The following is a 17,254-nucleotide window of genomic DNA, read 5'->3' as shown; positions in this document are numbered from 1 at the left end:
AAATGGCCCGAAATCCTGAAAACAAGGTACCGTTATTTATTGCCAGCGCTTCTTTGTTGTTTGACCCCAAGCATCGCAATACAGAGCAGACATCAAGACCCGACCCCGTGACTTCCCGTGACTGTCTGATCTCACTAGCACCGAACCGGTCTAGCGTCATCAGCTGCCTCCGTCTCCGCCTCATTACGACGGTTGCGAGTTGCGACTGGTGCCGATGTATCGCATCGACCGACTCTCTGACGAAACCTGGTGTCTAAGAACTCACTAATTCTGCGAGCTTTCCTAGATCTACGTTGAAAGGCATCTAGATTCGGAGCACGACAATCTATCTGTCCACCGCTCTTTCTCCCGTACTGGTGGGTGCGCTTTGCATCTTTCCATTCGTCTGCTGCCTGTCAAACAACCCCTGCTCCAAAGCGAACACCGGCCGTCTGCTTTTGAGTCGTTCTGACTTTTTATTATTTTCTTTTCTGTGCTTAGGCTCCTCCGAGTGCTCTGTGCACGCTTCCTGCAGTTTGAAAATCACCGTCTTTACAATCGATAAATCGACTATTGCTGTCGGCGCCATCTGCAAGACGACCTGATCGTTCATAGCCTGTCTACCCGTCGGGCGCTTTAGCCATGTCTGAATCATCACCTGCAAATGCTCCGAAGCCGAGCAGTAGCGTCAAACTGGTACTTTTGGGGGAAGCCGCTGTAGGAAAGGTATGTTGTTGTTACCCGCCATTTGGCGTGGTGTCTGCTCTCGGGTTGCGGTTCCCTCGTTGTACATGGGTAACCAAAGGTGGCTAAGGCTAATTTGGCGATTTGTTGTTCATAGTCCTCGCTGGTGCTGCGATTCGTGAACAATGATTTTCAAGAGAACAAGGAGCCCACGATTGGAGGTAAGCGACCGAGGAAACACGCGAGACGGCGATGACGATTGCTGTTTCCCCCCCCCCCATCACAGCTGCTACAGTGAGGCTGACCATATCAGCTGCCTTTCTGACTCAGAAATGCTCTCTCCCGACCCGAACAATCAAGTTTGAGATCTGGGATACGGCTGGTCAGGAGCGCTTTGCCTCACTGGCCCCGATGTACTACCGTAACGCTCAGGCAGCATTGGTAGTCTACGATGTCACCAAACCCTCCTCTCTGACTAAGGCTAAGCACTGGGTGGCGGAGCTACAGCGACAAGCTAGTCCTGGAATTGTGATTGCCTTGGTAGGCAACAAGCTGGATTTAACGAATGACGGCGGCGAGACACAGGCTGACACCGAACGCGAATCGCCTGCGGAGGGTGATGAGGAGGCCGGTGAGAACCAAGAAGACCAGGAGGATAATACACCTGGAGATGCTCGTAAGGTCTCTACGCGGGAAGCCAGCACATATGCGGAAGAGGAGAGTCTCTTGTTCTTCGAGACTAGTGCGAAGACAGGGTTGAATGTGGTAGACGTCTTCACTGCGATTGCCAACGCCATTCCAGAGAGCAGCTTGAAGAGTGGACGAAGTGGTGGCGCTGGCACCGGGCAGACCACTCTTGGAGGTGGCGGCCGATCAGGCGAAGACTCAAGAGTGAATCTGGGGGATCGCGGTGCTGCGACGGCGAAGGAAGGATGTGCTTGTTAATATTGTGTTCTTAATTCATCTCTTTTTTTTTCTCTTACAGATACCGTGTCTGTTCAGTTCGCCCGGTTTACAGAGTGATCTCCGTGTTTTGTGTCCTATCGTGGCGTTCTAACTTTTCCTGTGCTGTCTCAGCGACCTAGCTATTAGTAGCAATGTATCGATATATGCGTACATAGACATTCGTTACAACATTTAACTGCAAATGATCAATATTCTATGCGCTAAGAATATGGATCAGATGTGATGGTTCCGGTTTGTATAGAGGGCGCCGTTGGTCACATGATACACTAACCCAAAATGGACAGACCCCAGCTAAGCGAGGCCGAGCCTCCGATCCCACAGCAGCCAAACTCCGCCCTCACAAGTCGCAATTTGAATTGCTCTCCGTCGACCAACCCGCCAGCAACCACATTCAAAGGGCAGCACCCCCAGCAGCAGCACAGTCAGATCTCCCCGTCTGCACTACACTCCCTTCCAAAATGGCTGCCATCAACAAGATCGCCCTCAACTCGCCGTCGAGGCAGAACCCCTCCGAGCTGGAGACCGCGATCGCGGGTGCTCTTTACGACTTGGAGAGCAACACACAGGACCTGAAGGCTACTCTCCGGCCTCTTCAGTTCGTGTCTGCTCGTGAGGTAAGCGGATTTTTATTTCGGTCGGGTTTGGATTTTGCGGATGTCTTTTGTGGGAATTTGAGTGCGAATGATGAGGAGATATCAAAGTGGAAGAAAAAAAAATAAGTGGTGGTCCAAAAAGCATATCGACATCGATCAATTGGGAGAGGAATGGAGTCATTGTTCTTTTGCAATGGTCTCTAGAGATATTTGATTTTGAAGTTTATAGTTGGTTCCAAAAGTTTTGCATATGGGTTTCTAACATCTGTCAAAAATAGGTCGAAGTCGGCCACGGCAAGAAGGCTGTCATTGTCTTCGTCCCCGTTCCTCTCCTCCAGAGCTTCCACAAGATCCAGCAGCGGTATGCCTCCATTTCCTAAAAACACATTATAACAACCCCAGTCTGCACCAACCCATTCTAGCCCGCCATCCATTGAACACCACAACTACACACACATACACAAAAGGTCCACAAAACAAGAATCAGACTAACAACGCATAGCCTGACCCGTGAGCTTGAGAAGAAATTCTCCGACCGCCACGTCCTCTTCGTTGCTCAGCGCCGCATCCTTCCTAAGCCCAAGCGCTCCGCCAACTCCCGCACCAACCAGAAGCAGAAGCGCCCCCGTTCCCGCACCCTGACGGCCGTCCACGACGCCATCCTTGACGACCTTGTCTACCCCGTTGAGATCGTCGGCAAGCGTACCCGCACCAAGGAGGACGGCAGCAAGACGCTCAAGATCATCCTCGACGAGAAGGAGCGCGGCGGCGTTGACCACCGCCTCGACGCCTACGGCGAGGTCTACCGTCGCTTGACCGGTCGTGCAGTTGTTTTCGAGTTTCCTCAGGGTGCTGCCGCTAGTGAATTCTAAGCTTTCTCATTCCCCTTTGTGTGTTTAGCTGCATGATGGGACGTGTTGAGTGAAAATGGAGTTGAGTAGGGAATTATGAGGGACTTAAGGATAGATTAGTCTCGCTCATGCATTGTGTTCTTCTGCTCCTTTCTTACACTCGGCGCGTGGGAAGCTGGAAGGATGGGGAAAGAAGAAATGTGATGTGATAATTACACTCATGATCTGTTTTGGCCCGGGCTGTTCTCTTTTGTTCGGCGTGGTTGAAAGATAAAAAATTACCCAAATTTCATTTCAATCTTCCTTTAGGATTGTAATTGTAGATGAGAATGGGTACGTATTGATCACAGTACTATTGCAGTATATAGTAGAGTCGAACTATGCCGCAACAAATTATAGATAGGGTATATGATATCAAGATACAAACAAGACTTCCACCACCGCTGTCTAATTACATCACGGTATTCATCCCTGCATCTGGATTGTATCTATGAAGATACAATCCTCCCAACCCCCAAAACCATCCAATAAGCCAATTCCCTTTTCACACCTCCGGCTCCAACGGCACCCAACGAATCCTTCCCTCCTTCCTCTGACTCAACCTGACTATCCGAATTCCATTCCATGCGCACGAAGACCGGAATTTCAAGAACATCCTCATCGGGTTGAATCTGCTGAGAGGGGTCTGCCCCCTGGCCGCTCCAATCGAGATTCCCAGACAGCCCTCCTCCGGTTCCATTGTCGTCGCTGTCATCATCACCATCATCATCATCGTTATCGCTACTGTCATTGTTACGACTACCGGCGAGAGATGCAGAGGGCATTGTTGTTGAGATTTTCTTGCCTGGTAGACTTCCCGGTACAACCTCCAGCACAACCGTCGTCCAGTTTCTGCCCTTTTCCCATACCTTCCCCGCCTCAGCAACCTTTTCATAGTTTGACGTGCGGGACGAGGTAGAGGCTGTTTCGAGTGCTTCGCTCCAAGCGTCCTTATTGGCACCTATATCGAATTGAGGACAAAGAATTGTGACCTTGGACGCGACACGGCCTGGTGTAACAGACGGCGTGGCGAGGGTGATACGGATAGGGTCGAACATGTGGTTTTTCAACGTGAGTAAGAGCTGAATGGGCTTTTGAGGGGTAAGAGCGTCGAGATTAGGCTGTTGTTGGGGTTGTGGTTGTGAGGATGTAGGGGGGAGCACTAGAGGTCGTAATGTCGGTAGTGGGATGTAGCTGATAGCAATGAGTTTGATACGGTATCGAACAGACTGCGGCTTGAATTCAGGCTTGACGAGAATATGCTTGCACGATTTGCAACGTTTGGAGCGTTTCGTGCGAAGCAGAGTGGGGAGAGGGAGGAGATCTTCGACGAAACGGGCGCTGGGAGACTGGGAGGCGCGTTGTTCGATTGAGGCGAGGCCCTCCCAGCCGCAGTCGTCGGAGGCCATCCGTTTTATGATGGTCGTTTCAGAATCTGGTGCGGGTATGGAGAGGCCTTCGCTTTCTGTCAGGGCCTCCCTCATCACGGGTGGCCTAGCCCGAGACTTCTTGTTGGAGTTGCCATAGAGTGACGATAAGCGAGATTGTGTGTAGATTGACATGATGCGTTGAAGGGTATTTGGCGAAGAGAATTGACCGGCAAAATCTCCAGGATCAACGCCAGAGGTGGTTGTGGATGATATCTGGTCCTTGTAGAAGGCCTTAAGAGCAGCGAACTGGGCATCACGAGTGCGCGGGGTATGAGTGCTGGCGTCTGTAGGTAGTTCCTCGCCCGGTTTGCTCTCTCCGACAGGCGGGATCTGGTCATCGACAGACGAGTACATTGACAATGGCGATTTGAGATCGCTAAAGGCTCTGGAACCCCGCGTTCGAGAAGCTGCCGTTGTGGAGGGCTCAGTGGTCATTTTTGTCAGCTGGGCGCGGATATTGGTCGGCTTGTCGAACTTAATCCCAATATCCAACGTTGTCCACATGCAATAGTTACAGGACAATACCCAGGGTCCTGCCTGGTCTCCTGACGAACCATCTTTTAGCGCCGTAACAGCGAGCGGCGCGGTACAGCTCGGGCAATTGAAGCAATTCCGTCCACATCTAACAAGTCAGTCTCAACGCTCGAAGCAGAGTTGGATAGACGTACCGATTTCCCTCGTGTCGAACCAGGCTGCTCGGGGTTTCAAACAAACAGCTTGGGCAATACCAGCACAATATCTCCTCCGTGATGCATCGCGAGCACTTGATCTGGTGGCAGTCCTCGCAGTAGAGGAGCTCCTCCGGCGGGTATAACGAGAAGTTTGACCGTGGATCCCGCGGATCGAAGGTTTGTTCATCCTCCTCCTCATCAAATTGGGGCTCCGGGCGTGGCTTTTGAGGACTGGCTTTCGTCGGCGATTCTCTTGATCTCCGTTTCCTGGACGGGTCGGGCACGGGGGTTTCCGCACACGGGCAGGAGATGTACGTATAGGGGAAAGGGCGCGACATGATGCTGGATTGAGGTTAATAAATATTGTAGAGCAATTGAAAAAGGCTGATATTTACCTGCACCAGCCAACGCTGCCCAATCACGGGGGTGAGGCTATCTCTTGCGTTGTTGACGTGGAGGCGGCGTATGTTTGCTGGAAAACTAAGCTGGAGGTTCTTATCGACGGAAGATTATTTCCTTCCCCGACGTCACAACCCAGGCTGCTCCAACATGGCCATCTAACCACCCAGTGCCTGGCCAAAGAGTTGTCCTAAATCATCTTGATCACTTGCGGTTTATGCACTGTTTCTCATCAATATGCAATCCCTCCGCCACCTCCGCCCCGTATTCCGGTCCTCATGGACGTCCTCGCGACGCACGTATGCCAACCAAACCCCCGGCAATCCAGTGCTAGAAATCTTCAACCGCAAGACCAAACACCTCCAAAAAGACCGCGCAGCGCAGAATGTCGAAGAAAGCCGAAAGGTCGACTACCTAAAGGATGAGGTCGCCATGCGGCTATGTGAACGTCTTCTGGTACGCCCTGCAGCATCGATTTCATCTACACTACACCAAGAGAACTGACAGAATGAATAGGATATCAAACGAACTTTCCCGAATGTTCTCGACCTCGGCTCAAACAGCTGCAACATTGCGCGCGCTCTAACTACCCCAATTCCAAACCTAGACGCCTCACCAGACGCAGCACCAACCATAACCCCAGAGGGCGCAACAATCTCATCAGGAGGAGACACAACAACGCTCGCAGACCGAATAAACAACCTCACCTGCATCGACACCTCCCCGGCCCTACTTAACCGCGATGCTGATCTCCCCTTCAACAAGCTCCTCCCTATTACGCGCAAAGTAATCCCAGACCTTGAAACCCTCCCCTACGAGCCCGAAACTTTTGACGCCGTCCTTTCCTCGCTCTCAATGCACTGGATAAACGACCTCCCGTCCCTCCTCGCCCAAGTAAATTCGGTCCTGAAACCCGACTGCCCGTTCATCGCTACGATGTTCGGCGGTGATACGCTCTTTGAATTGCGGACTTCATTGCAGCTTGCCGATCTTGAGCGGAGGGGCGGTGTCTCGCCACATGTCTCCCCGCTTGCAGATGTACGAGATGTGGGCGGGTTACTGACGAAGGCGGGGTTTAAGATGCTTACTGTTGATGTGGAGGACATTGTGGTGGAGTACCCAGATACATTTGCCTTGATGGCAGACTTGCAAGCGATGGGGGAGAATAATGCGATTGTACAGCGGGAGCAAGGCCCGATGTCAAGAGATGTTCTGTTGGCTAACGAGGCGATCTATCGCGAGCTGCATATGGAAGAGGGGAGCCGCGGAATTCCTGCGACTTTCCGGTTGATTTATATGATTGGGTGGAAGGAAGGAGAGGGACAGGCCAAGCCGTTGGCGAGGGGCAGTGGGGATATGAATCTCAAGGATATTTTGGGTGGTGGTGATTTCAGGCCATAATCCAGAACCCTGTAGCTCCTGTACAATATCACAAGAAACAAAACAAGCAAAATAGACAGCAGAATTGTAAGGCAGCGGAAAAACACAAAACAGCGCGTGGTCGAGAGATTAGACAGTCCTCCGGTCCGTCATGACACGCACAATCGATCCCGTCCCCGTCAACTCAACCAGCTTCTCATGCCAGTTCAAAAGCACACTCATTTGCTGTCCACCGCCACCTTCACCTAGATTCCTCGCCTGGATCTGCGAAAACCCCGTGCTCTGCGGCGAGACCGACTTCCGCGGACTCTGTGCGCCGCTACCCGGTCCCCCGGCGGCCATACCCTTATACCTGTAGCAACCGGACCAAACCGTCAGTAAACCAAATTCCAAAGTCTCAAAACAGGATAACCGTTTCATTGGTAAGTTCGAAGAAAAGGGGATGGAGGCGGGAGACATACAAATACTTCATCAAGCAATCTCCCCTCTCGATACCGCCAGGCCCCTCCAGCACTCCAGCCAGCACGCGGCCCATATCACTCTGTCTAATCCCCTGCAGCACATCGATCACCGTAGCCAAATTCACCTGCTTTGCGCTGTCGTCGCCACCCAGCGGAGCGGTGTCGAGGACATGGATCAGCGCCGCCGCGGGGTCGCCCGAGCGCAGCAGCTGCCGGACTTGCTGGGCGTTTTGTGCAGCGCCGCCGGAGTTTGAGGGCGCGGGGAGCGTACCGGGAAGGAGCGATTCCAGGGGGAAGTTCTGGGGGGAGTCCGGGTCGAGGGCGTCGATGTTTATGGTGCGGTAGTTTATGGCGGACATTTTGGCTTCGAACCGGGATGGGTTGGGTTGAGTTCAGTGTGTTTTTGGGTTTGTTTGTTGTGAGGTGAGGCGGACTCGAGGTGGGCAGATGTCCGGCGGGGGATTGGAGAGTTTGTTGAGTTAGGGAGAGGAATTGAGAGCGTGGGTTGGTGGTGTTGTGGTGGTGGTGGAGCTTGGAGATGAGAGTGAGGGAGAAGTTGGGTCGTCATCAACTAAAGAGAGACGGAGGCTCAGTTACCCACGCGGGGAAAGGCAGCCGAATTATGACAGCTGGCTTTCTATGCAAAATCTCTCAGTACGACAGGAATCTACGTTACAAATGTGAACTTCAAATTCAAGGATACAAATAAACATAATTTTGCATGCAATTGGCGGCTGAATGGGGTCAATTGACCGATTCTCCAGCAGTTGAGCTACTGTTGATGCCTTACCGCCTGAGGCTGTATACTATAATCCAAGTACTATGGAAGCATATCCGGTAGATCTGTTGAATTATCTCTATGGCTCACATTGGGTATTCTAAAGTACATGTCTAGCCTGCAATATTCTGTAAAAATGAATGAAAATGAAAACCCAGCGCTATGCAAAATAACAGAAACCTTCCACCCCAAAGCACCGTAGTTTAACCAGTGTAATAGTTTCATGCAATGCAGTTGGAAAAGACAAAGAAGCCAGGAACGAAAACGACAAGAATGTTTCTCAAGTTGCAAGTGAACGTATGGTGCTGTAGTGGTACAAATCCGTATGAGTGGGTATTATCTTCCAGAAGCATCATCAGGGGTAGTAAATGTAAACCGAGGCACGGAGTGTTGTTGCTCCTCATCAGGAACGCGCTGCTCACTCAGGTCTTTCAAGGATTCTGCATAGTCACTGCTATTGCTGTCTGCAGGCTTGTCACTCTCCTTGTTCTGGCTTCTGCGCATCACTCGCTTGATCGGTCTTGCAATCGCAGCAAAGCCACGGCCAATAGGCTTCATCACGAAACTGACGGAGGCAGCAACAGCACCAATGATGATGCCGACTGGCCCATCAGGGATACAGCGAAGAACAACAGCCCAAGGAAGAGAGCCAATTGCGCAGGCGATGCAAATTCCCCATTGTACAGGGGTAATCACCCGAACGTTGAAGGCCTGGCCGCCGACGTAGATGATCATGACTTGGCCGGCGACCATAATACAGTTAATTCCGATGAACCAGTAGTTGCGGAGCATGCCTTCGAAAATGTTAAGTTTGTTGTCGAGGCGGCGGTTGTTAAACTCATTGAATATCTGCATCCAGACAAAGGTGTTGAAAACAATGGTGTCGAGCTGGCCGTGGCGGATGTCAGGGTCAGAGTCAAGGTAGTCGGAGAGAAGGTTGTCTCCGGCGAAGTAGAGCATAAATGTAATGGCGAGCTGGTAGATGGCCTGGCCGAGTATCATCTTCCACATGGTCACAGTGAAGAGAGACGCATGCTTAGGGACAGGCTTCCGGTCGAGGATCTTCTCAGTCGGGGCGTCGGTTGCAAGAGCAAGGGCAGCGAAGGTGTCCATGATCAGATTCACCCAGAGGAGCTGGACAGCGCTGAGGACACTCTCGTTGTTCGAGTTGTAGAGAGCCGAGACGAAGGTGAGGATGACGGCGGTGATGTTGACGGTGATTTGGAACTGGAGGAACTTCGCAACAGCATCATTGACTGCACGACCCCAGGCGATGGCTGTCACGATGGACTTGAAGTTGTCGTCGAGAAGGATAATCGAACTGGCCTCCTTTGCAACCTCAGTACCAGCGATTCCCATGGAGAATCCTACATCCGCAGTCTTCAAGGCTGGTCCGTCGTTGGTACCATCCCCTGTCACCGCGACGGTTTCGCCCAGCTTCTTCAGCCGAGCCACCAGGATGCGCTTATCTTCAGGAGAAGAGCGTGCCAGAACCTGAAGATCAGGTAGAATTCTATCCATTTCTTCCTCAGGGAGCTGACGGAACTTGGGTCCCTCCATAACAATGCCGTCTTTTGTTTTGATGCCACAAGACTCAGCAATGGCAGTAGCAGTGTTGACATTGTCGCCTGTGACCATCTTCACCTGAACGCCAGCATCGCGGCACCGCTTAATAGCAGCGGGAACCTCTGGGCGCAGGGGATCTTGGATGCCCATCACACCAAGCCATGTCATGTCTTGGAAAATGCTGTCAAAGTCGGCGGACTCTGGGTCGTCTTGAACAGTAGCAACCTCAACTGGAGGCCAGGAATGGGCAGAGAAGTCCTTGTACACTAAACCAATCGTGCGCAGCGACTTCTTTGCGTATGAGTCTATCGTGTCAAGAGCTTGCCTCTTGTCCTGGACGGTTGCTGGCTCAACAATCAATTTAGCCGCATCGGTATTCACTTGAGTTGAACATTTGTCCACCATGATCTCAGCGGCTCCCTTAACAAGAAGGCGATATTGACCATCAGAAACTCGGTATACAACACCCATGCATTTCCGAGCAGAGTCAAAGGGGATCAATTGGACAATCGACGAAGAGGCACGCTCAGTAGTAACGTCCATCCCAAGATAGTCCCGTGCCAGTTGCAGAAGGGCCACTTCAGTCTTGCTTCCAACGAACTCTCGCGAGCCCTCCTTTGCTTCCTCGAATGCGGTCGAGTTGAGAGCTATACTTTTGACAAGGAGGTCTCGAGCATCCTGGGGGCACGCCTTGAAGACTTCCATAGCAGAAGTGGAAGCAAACTCGTCTCCGAGGTTGTGCTGGAAACCTTTCGAGCCCAGAGTACCGGCAACCACAGTCATTTTATTCTGAGTCAATGTGCCTGTCTTATCAGAGCAGACAACAGTTGCGTTGCCCATGGTTTCACATGCTCTTAGAACACGGACCAAGTTGTTTTCTTTGACCATTCGTGTTGTGGCGAAGGCGAGAGCCAATGTCACGGCCAGCGGAAGGCCCTCTATAGGTGAAGGTTAGACAATGTCATGAAGACAGGCTTCAAAACAGGGTATAGTACTCACCAGGAATCGCAACAACAATGACGGTGACAGCTACGATGAGAATGTCGACAAACTGCTGGCCTTTGGTAGCCGAGCTAGCATGATTGTCCCCAAGGTTGACGAGAAAGCGAATAAGCAAAGCGAAAAAGAGAATAATAGCAGCACTGGACAGCCCGTTAGCAACTAATAACAAGAGCCCATAGTTGGATAGAGAGGCCTACCTTGATCCCAACCACCCAATCCAGTTCGCCAGTCGTCCAAGCTTGACTTGGAGCGGAGTAGGGTCGTTAGACTCTTGCAGCGACATTAAGATCCGACCATAGCTGGAGTATTTCCCAACGCTCGTGACAAGATATGTACCGACGCCTTCTAGGACTTTGCTGCCGGAGATCATGAATGGGTCGAGCTTCTTGGTGGCGGTGCCATCGGCAATTTGCCGGGATACTTCGAATCCGTCTGTCTTCTTCATTTGGTCGGATTCACCGGTCGCTGAGGACTCGTCGCACTTGATTCCGTGGCCGGAGATGAGGACGCCGTCTGCAGGGACAGAGTCGCCAGGTTCGACAAGGAGGATGTCACCGACGGTGATGTCGAAGATGGAAATCATCATTTCTTTGCCAGAACGGATAGCTTTCACCTCGCGGTCATTATTCTGTAATATTTATGTTAGAAATAGTTTTGAAAAAAAAAAGGACGGATAGGAGAAAGAGAACTTACCCTCTTGTTCAACTTTGCGAACTGACGCTCCTTCTGCCAGTCATTCAACGCCGTCACGATAGTAACAATAGCGATGGCGACAACGATAGCAACACCCTCAACCCAATCGACGCCCTTCCCCTCATCAATAGTTTGGTAGATGCCCAGAGAAAGAGAGATAACTGCAGCGATCGTCAACAGAATGATAATCTTATCATTGTATGCCATCCACAACAGCTTCAGAAACCCCGTTGACTTCCTCGCCGGCAGCCGATTCTGGCTGAAGATGCGTATCCGGTCGTAGAATTGCGTGTCTGTGCCTTCTGCACCACTTGAGCTGCCAGCAGCCTCATCGAGTAGATCATACGACGATGTTTCCGGGACATAGACAAGATTACCATGCAATTTTGTCTCGTCGCCGGATAACCCGGACTTGAGATCCGTTCGCAGAGCCTTTCCTAGGCCTGCTACGCCTCCCAGCGCATGATAAGCAGCCAGCGACTTGGGGTTGAGCATCTTGTTCAGCTGGCCAGGCGAGAATGGGAACCGGTTGTCCTGCACCTCGAAATCTCGGGCATGTTGAGGGTCTGGGTTGAGAGCTTCGGAGAGCGGTACGTCGTCGATCTCTGAGAGGTTGGTTGGGTTGGATGTTCCCTTGGGCGGTCCTTCTACTATCTTCGATGGCGCTTCTGAATTGGCGATTGTCTCTGCGTTAGAGGCTGTGGAATCCGCACGTGTGCGAAGAGTGTCGCCGTCGAGCGAATGTGATGTTCGTGGCGGGTCATGGCTGACTGTTAGCCGGTCTGCAGATGGCATCAGGGTTGTAGGATGTGATTCTGTCTGCCCCGGTGAGAATGGTGTGTTTTGGTCGTCTGTATGGATTGCAATCTGCGGAGTTGGGTGCAGATGTGATGAGTCCGCAGAGGACTCGTCGTTAGGGCTTGCCATGAGTGATGGGCAACCCGGCTCGTATTGAAAATTTATGGATAATTATTGATCAAATATGCCATCAGAGGCAGAAAAGGATGTTGGCGAGCGCCCATATCTTATATTAAGAGATTAAAGGAGTGGGGGGGAAAGTGAGTGAGGCAGTGCAACGACGCACGTCCAAGAAGGCGAGGCAGATCTCGTCACTGGGCGAACAGAATAACTCCTTTTCTTTACGAATATCTCATTCGCTGTTTGAAGAATGAGTCTCGGTTTACTTGGCATGCAGGGTCTTCGAATTATTATTATCGAGATTCCATTCCATCCTGAGATCATACGGAGTATACCTCCAGTATACAAAGCACGTCTCCTTTTAACCCGCCCGGCTCAACAAAGCACGCCAACGACCACCATCCTTCATGAAACAAGGGGTTGGCTGAACACTCTTTGTTGGGCTTTCTAAGCGCTGACTATATTAAACTGCTGCTCGGTGGACTGAACCAAGCCTGACTGCGACACAGGTGACCCTGATCTGTCCACATGCTGGCGCTTCGCAGCTTCGCACTGGGACAACAAAAAGCAAGGGATGACGACCGAGTGCGGCAAACGAGATGGGCCAATGAAATTGCAGAATGACGTTCTTCATCGCCTAAACTCTAATCTTCCAAATGTCAGAGTAGACGCCGACGATGGTTGGATGGCTGGGTGATTGGCCACTCTGCTGCGCCTCGATACACAGACTCCAGCTGTCTTGCAGCTTCACAGGTCATGACTGTATGCACTATGCAGTGACTACCGGGCCGGCGACTAGACCCGTGAATGGCAAATGGACCTTTCTTTGTGGCTGCACAAATATTGATCGTCACTTAGCCTCGCTCCTCATCTCCACAGCCACTCTTGGATTCTCAACAGGGTTGGCCAAAAGTGTGGCGCATGACTGTCTTCAGTCTTCATCAGAGGGTTGGTTGCACCGCCACAACAGTGGCTGATGCGATCTGTTGAGACTCCCAACAGCCCAAGACAGCTGCACCATTTTTGCCTTCGGACTTCGGAGCCTTGCAAACGCGCAGATTCATGTGAATCAAATAATGCCAATTACATGGAAGTCTGCTGTCTGCTGTCTGCTGTCTGCTGTCTGCCTCGTGCATGGGTGTGCTGCCTAGTTGTGGCTCTTTCTGGTTTACCGACACTTACCCTGACAAGGCGGAGCACAAATGGGATGAGCATTTGATTTTGCTAAATAAGAACAAGGTTAAACGTGCATATACACGGGCGAAACTTTGGGCTTGGGCAAAATTGTGAGCTTGTCAAATTTGTTCGAGGGCGAACTCTCCATAGACATCCGCATCATCGTTGCAGCCTCCTTCGTACCGGGCGCTGCAAACTCGTATGTACAGACTTCCACTGGGTAAGCTTTGTGTTGCTGACCGGTACCTATTATTAACACACTGAGCCGCATACGAGTTACGAGGCTCATGGAGCTATACGAAGGTGTAAGCTGACACTGGGGCATCCATCCGCCCATACAAAAGGGGGGCCTCTCTTGGCTATGCTCACTCAGGGCCCTTTTGCTCGCCTGGTCGAGAACTTCAATCATGACGAAGCATGTGTTTTATTACTCTGATTATCCTATCCCAGATGCTGAAAACGCGGCCCCGCTCCGCGATGCGGGTGCGTCTCCGCTGCCTCCGTCGATACCGTTGGATAAGGAGGTAGGTCTCACCTAGTCAGGACTGGAACACTGCCCATCATACAGCCCGAGGCGTTTTCGCCTCACAGCGTTTGGAAGACAGAGTTCAGGTCTTGAATTGTATACCCATGAGCTGTACTGCTTTCATCGTGTGTCTTCAACATTGGTTTGTAGGTAACTTGATGGGTCATACTTTTGCACGGACCAACACAGGTTCTCCTACGACATTGTCTCAGCCACACTGCTGTGTTTGTATATTATTTGAATGCACCAGCGGGATGCCTCCGCTAGCGGTCTTCTGATCTCCGCCACTACCCGCCACCAGCAACAGTGCTTGTTCACAACTCTGCTGTAGGCAGCGATATGGCGAGGCGAGCCTGTCGGCGATGATGTCTGCCACCAGTCGGAATTACAGGAGACGGCATCCTGAGCCAGTCGTACACCGACACAATGATTCGTCAGCAGCACAGCCCTCTGTTCCACCTCATAGCTTCCTCTTTAGAGATATTAGTGTTTGTTGTGATTCAATAGTCGTCCTCGGGAAGGCCTCTAGTTTGACGACAAGCGCATCAGTCTTTCGAACCAACAAAATGGCCTTGACGCAGCCTGTAGATGGATGTCAGCCTTCTGTAGGTATCCATGGTAACTAAATTCCACGTACTAGTACTGCCTATTCAGGCCGGGCCTGGATTGCACCTGCCGAGAGGAGAAAACTGATCGTACGGAGGAAGGAGGGAACGAAAAGGAAGGAGCATTGGGACAGAAAGAGGGAAAGAGCGAGCCACCTGCACCTGCCGCACCTGTGCATCACACCGACCACCGCCATCTGTTCTTCATAAGACTTGACCAACCTCCCTCGTGCATATTACGAGGCATCCTGCTGGTTTCTATTTCCATCTCCAAACAAATATGCATTTCTGTCTGGTTTCAAATTTTGATTGCTTTACCTAGGTTTAATTCAGGACGTATCCAGTCCATATCATGAATCAGCCAGCCCGGCATATCGATTCCCCAATCCACAGAAACACTCCTTTGACTGGTCAACCTCCTGCTCATCTGTTTCATCCTTACCAAACGCGAGTTTACCCAGCACCTCTTCCATACCCCATGCGACCCTTTCTGCGCCCAACCTTGCACCCTCGAGGTTGGGCGCCCCTGGGCCCAGACGCAAAGCTGCCAGTCGCCCCGTCAAGAACAGAGGCACATCAGCCTGCCACATAAGATCCTCTGTGAGGCATGGGAGGCCCTGTATCGTCTCAATTGGATAGTCCCGGTGCATCTGTTGCAACAACGGTAGCTCACACACATCCATGTGCATGCCCGTTGCGAAATACATGTAGTCGATCTCTGGAAGGTCGGGGATGGGAGGGTCTGTAACCAAGCGCCACGTCTTGGTGGCGCTGCAGTACTCCTTGCTGGTAATGACGGTGCGCGGGTGGATGGATACTCGTCCACGGGCAGCATGCTCTCGAAGAATCTTCTGGTATCGAGGCGTAATGCTGCCTCCGTTGCGAGCTGTCTTGATCATCTCCATGCGCTCTTCGTCTGTATCCGCCGACCAGAAGACGGCTTTCTCGTAGTTTTTGAACTTGCCCATCCAGCTTAGGGTTATGTCAAAGTGTTTAACTGCAACCGTCAGTCCTCGTCCTGGCCACAGAGCAAAGGAAGCTTACCTTTGAAGTCAGAACGCAGGAGAAACCACACCTTGGTGACTCCCTTTCGAATCGCCATGTCGGCAATTTGTGCTGAAGACAATCCACCGCCGACAACGACGACATTCGTCTCCCTCCGTTGTTGGATCTTCCTCTTCACGTTGGGACTCGGAAATGCTCGAATCTCACCACTGTGGCAGGCGCCTTCTGCCTCTTCGGCGCTCAAAGGGAAAGGCAGGAGTTTCCTCCCTCCAGGCCCAACAGCCAACACCACAGCCTTGGAGTAAAACACCTTTCCATCTCTGGTGGTCACCGTAAACACCTTCCGCGACGAATCCAGCTCGTCAACGTAATTAAAACAAATGTCCACAACATCTCCCTCCGCAATCATCCCCGGGCGATCAAGTCCGTACCTTTCAACAACGCTTCCGCAGTAGTCCCGAAATAGGCCTGTACTTGGCGAGAAGTAATCCTTCCTGTCTCGCTCATCAATCTCCGTATCCCCAATCACCTTCATGTTCCGTTGCTTCTGCTTCTGCTGTTTCTTCTTCTTATGCTTCGACATCTCTTTCCCAACACACCCTGATATCTCCCAGAGATCATTTTCTCGCCCTTGCTCCGTTGTATACGCTAGCATTCCGTCTCGATCACCGGGGTCAACATGAAAGAACATAGGGCTGCGGAGCTGCTCGATCTCTAGGGTTTTAAAGGCGCGGTTCCACCTCTCAAGCCATTGCGTTCCGGTCGAGTCTAATACAAGCATGGACGGCCCATTCTCCTCCTTTTCATGTTCGCTGTCAGATCCATGATCAGAGACAGACGTCGCCGATTCATTCCCGGTCGCACTAGAATCTGACCTAGAACTGTCCTCGCTCGATCCCGACGACACCGAGGAAGTCCGCGTCTGTGTCTTCTTCACGCCCTCCTTCATACCAGCACCACCTGTAGTACCATGCTGCAATGGAACGCCCAAGCTCGGGTTCTTCCTCCGGCGTGACCTCACCAAGTTCATCCGACCCTTATGCTTGTTTATCCAGTGGTACCGCTGGTGTTCAGCATCGGTAAAAATCGCAGACGGCGTGTGTTCTTTTAGGCGGGCGGCGACGGCGAGACCGCAGGGGCCAGCACCGATTATGAGGATGTCATGGAGGTGCATTTCTCCTTCTGGCTTTGGTTTATTCTGTTTTCTTGGGTGAGAAAGGCAAAGAAGTGTTAATTTTTTTTTAAGCTTGCTTTATTTCTATTTTGAAAATCAAATGCTGTGTCATGGTGGCTAGGTGGCTATATACGGAGGGTGTGACTGATAGACGGACTGGTCTCGTGTGGATGTACTCCCCAGGGTACTTGGACCCCAAGGTACTTACTTTGAGGGCAGCTGCTTATCGTTCGTTTAAATAGCAGGAGATAAGTGGGAGCTCGGTGGATGATGCGCAGTGATTTGACTGTATGGGGTAGGCCGGGGGACCTTGGGGTCAAAATTGCATCAAGTCTAATATCCCGCCTTGCTATCTAGA

At 51.6% G+C, this 17,254-nt stretch overlaps 7 protein-coding genes across 7 annotated transcripts; 3 read left to right on the top strand and 4 right to left on the bottom strand.

The window, feature by feature from the left end:
* Positions 1 to 621: 621 nt before the first annotated feature.
* On the top strand, positions 622 to 1,608 carry ASPSYDRAFT_56507 (Rab family GTPase; the record flags this gene model as incomplete). The annotated part of the gene is made up of 3 exons (XM_040849226.1): positions 622 to 705; positions 821 to 884; positions 977 to 1,608. 3 exons carry the CDS (start codon positions 622 to 624, stop codon positions 1,606 to 1,608), a joined length of 780 nt encoding a protein of 259 aa, XP_040704929.1.
* A 399-nt stretch (positions 1,609 to 2,007) lies between these two features.
* ASPSYDRAFT_42994 (40S ribosomal protein eS7) lies at positions 2,008 to 3,353 on the top strand. The gene is made up of 3 exons (XM_040846576.1): positions 2,008 to 2,243; positions 2,501 to 2,583; positions 2,725 to 3,353. Exons 1-3 carry the CDS (start codon positions 2,088 to 2,090, stop codon positions 3,092 to 3,094), a joined length of 609 nt encoding a protein of 202 aa, XP_040704928.1. The 5' UTR covers positions 2,008 to 2,087; the 3' UTR covers positions 3,095 to 3,353.
* A 208-nt stretch (positions 3,354 to 3,561) lies between these two features.
* On the bottom strand, positions 3,562 to 5,551 carry ASPSYDRAFT_56505 (putative dynactin Arp1 p62 subunit RO2; the record flags this gene model as incomplete). The annotated part of the gene is made up of 2 exons (XM_040849225.1): positions 3,562 to 5,164; positions 5,211 to 5,551. 2 exons carry the CDS (start codon positions 5,549 to 5,551, stop codon positions 3,562 to 3,564), a joined length of 1,944 nt encoding a protein of 647 aa, XP_040704927.1.
* Positions 5,552 to 5,849: 298 nt separating this feature from the next.
* On the top strand, positions 5,850 to 7,013 carry ASPSYDRAFT_87673 (uncharacterized protein; the record flags this gene model as incomplete). The annotated part of the gene is made up of 2 exons (XM_040851881.1): positions 5,850 to 6,068; positions 6,129 to 7,013. 2 exons carry the CDS (start codon positions 5,850 to 5,852, stop codon positions 7,011 to 7,013), a joined length of 1,104 nt encoding a protein of 367 aa, XP_040704926.1.
* A 108-nt stretch (positions 7,014 to 7,121) lies between these two features.
* ASPSYDRAFT_146572 (actin-related protein 2/3 complex subunit 5 family protein) lies at positions 7,122 to 7,812 on the bottom strand (the record flags this gene model as incomplete). The annotated part of the gene is made up of 2 exons (XM_040841636.1): positions 7,122 to 7,344; positions 7,454 to 7,812. The coding sequence occupies 2 exons, from the start codon at positions 7,810 to 7,812 to the stop codon at positions 7,122 to 7,124; spliced, it is 582 nt and encodes a 193-aa protein (XP_040704925.1).
* Positions 7,813 to 8,567: 755 nt separating this feature from the next.
* pmcB (putative calcium-translocating P-type ATPase(PMCA-type)) lies at positions 8,568 to 12,419 on the bottom strand (the record flags this gene model as incomplete). Its single annotated transcript, XM_040849224.1, has 4 exons — positions 8,568 to 10,735; positions 10,797 to 10,939; positions 10,997 to 11,427; positions 11,559 to 12,419. The coding sequence occupies 4 exons, from the start codon at positions 12,417 to 12,419 to the stop codon at positions 8,568 to 8,570; spliced, it is 3,603 nt and encodes a 1,200-aa protein (XP_040704924.1).
* A 2,648-nt stretch (positions 12,420 to 15,067) lies between these two features.
* On the bottom strand, positions 15,068 to 16,896 carry ASPSYDRAFT_56501 (FAD binding domain protein; the record flags this gene model as incomplete). The annotated part of the gene is made up of 2 exons (XM_040849223.1): positions 15,068 to 15,714; positions 15,762 to 16,896. 2 exons carry the CDS (start codon positions 16,894 to 16,896, stop codon positions 15,068 to 15,070), a joined length of 1,782 nt encoding a protein of 593 aa, XP_040704923.1.
* Between the last annotated feature and the right edge of the window lie 358 nt (positions 16,897 to 17,254).

The sequence above is a fragment of the Aspergillus sydowii genome (assembly GCF_001890705.1).
Source record: "Aspergillus sydowii CBS 593.65 unplaced genomic scaffold ASPSYscaffold_3, whole genome shotgun sequence".
In the NCBI taxonomy this organism is placed as follows: Eukaryota; Fungi; Ascomycota; class Eurotiomycetes; order Eurotiales; family Aspergillaceae; genus Aspergillus; species Aspergillus sydowii.
The sequence above is the reverse complement of the archived record's forward strand: the minus strand, read 5'-3'. Positions and strand labels throughout refer to the sequence as shown.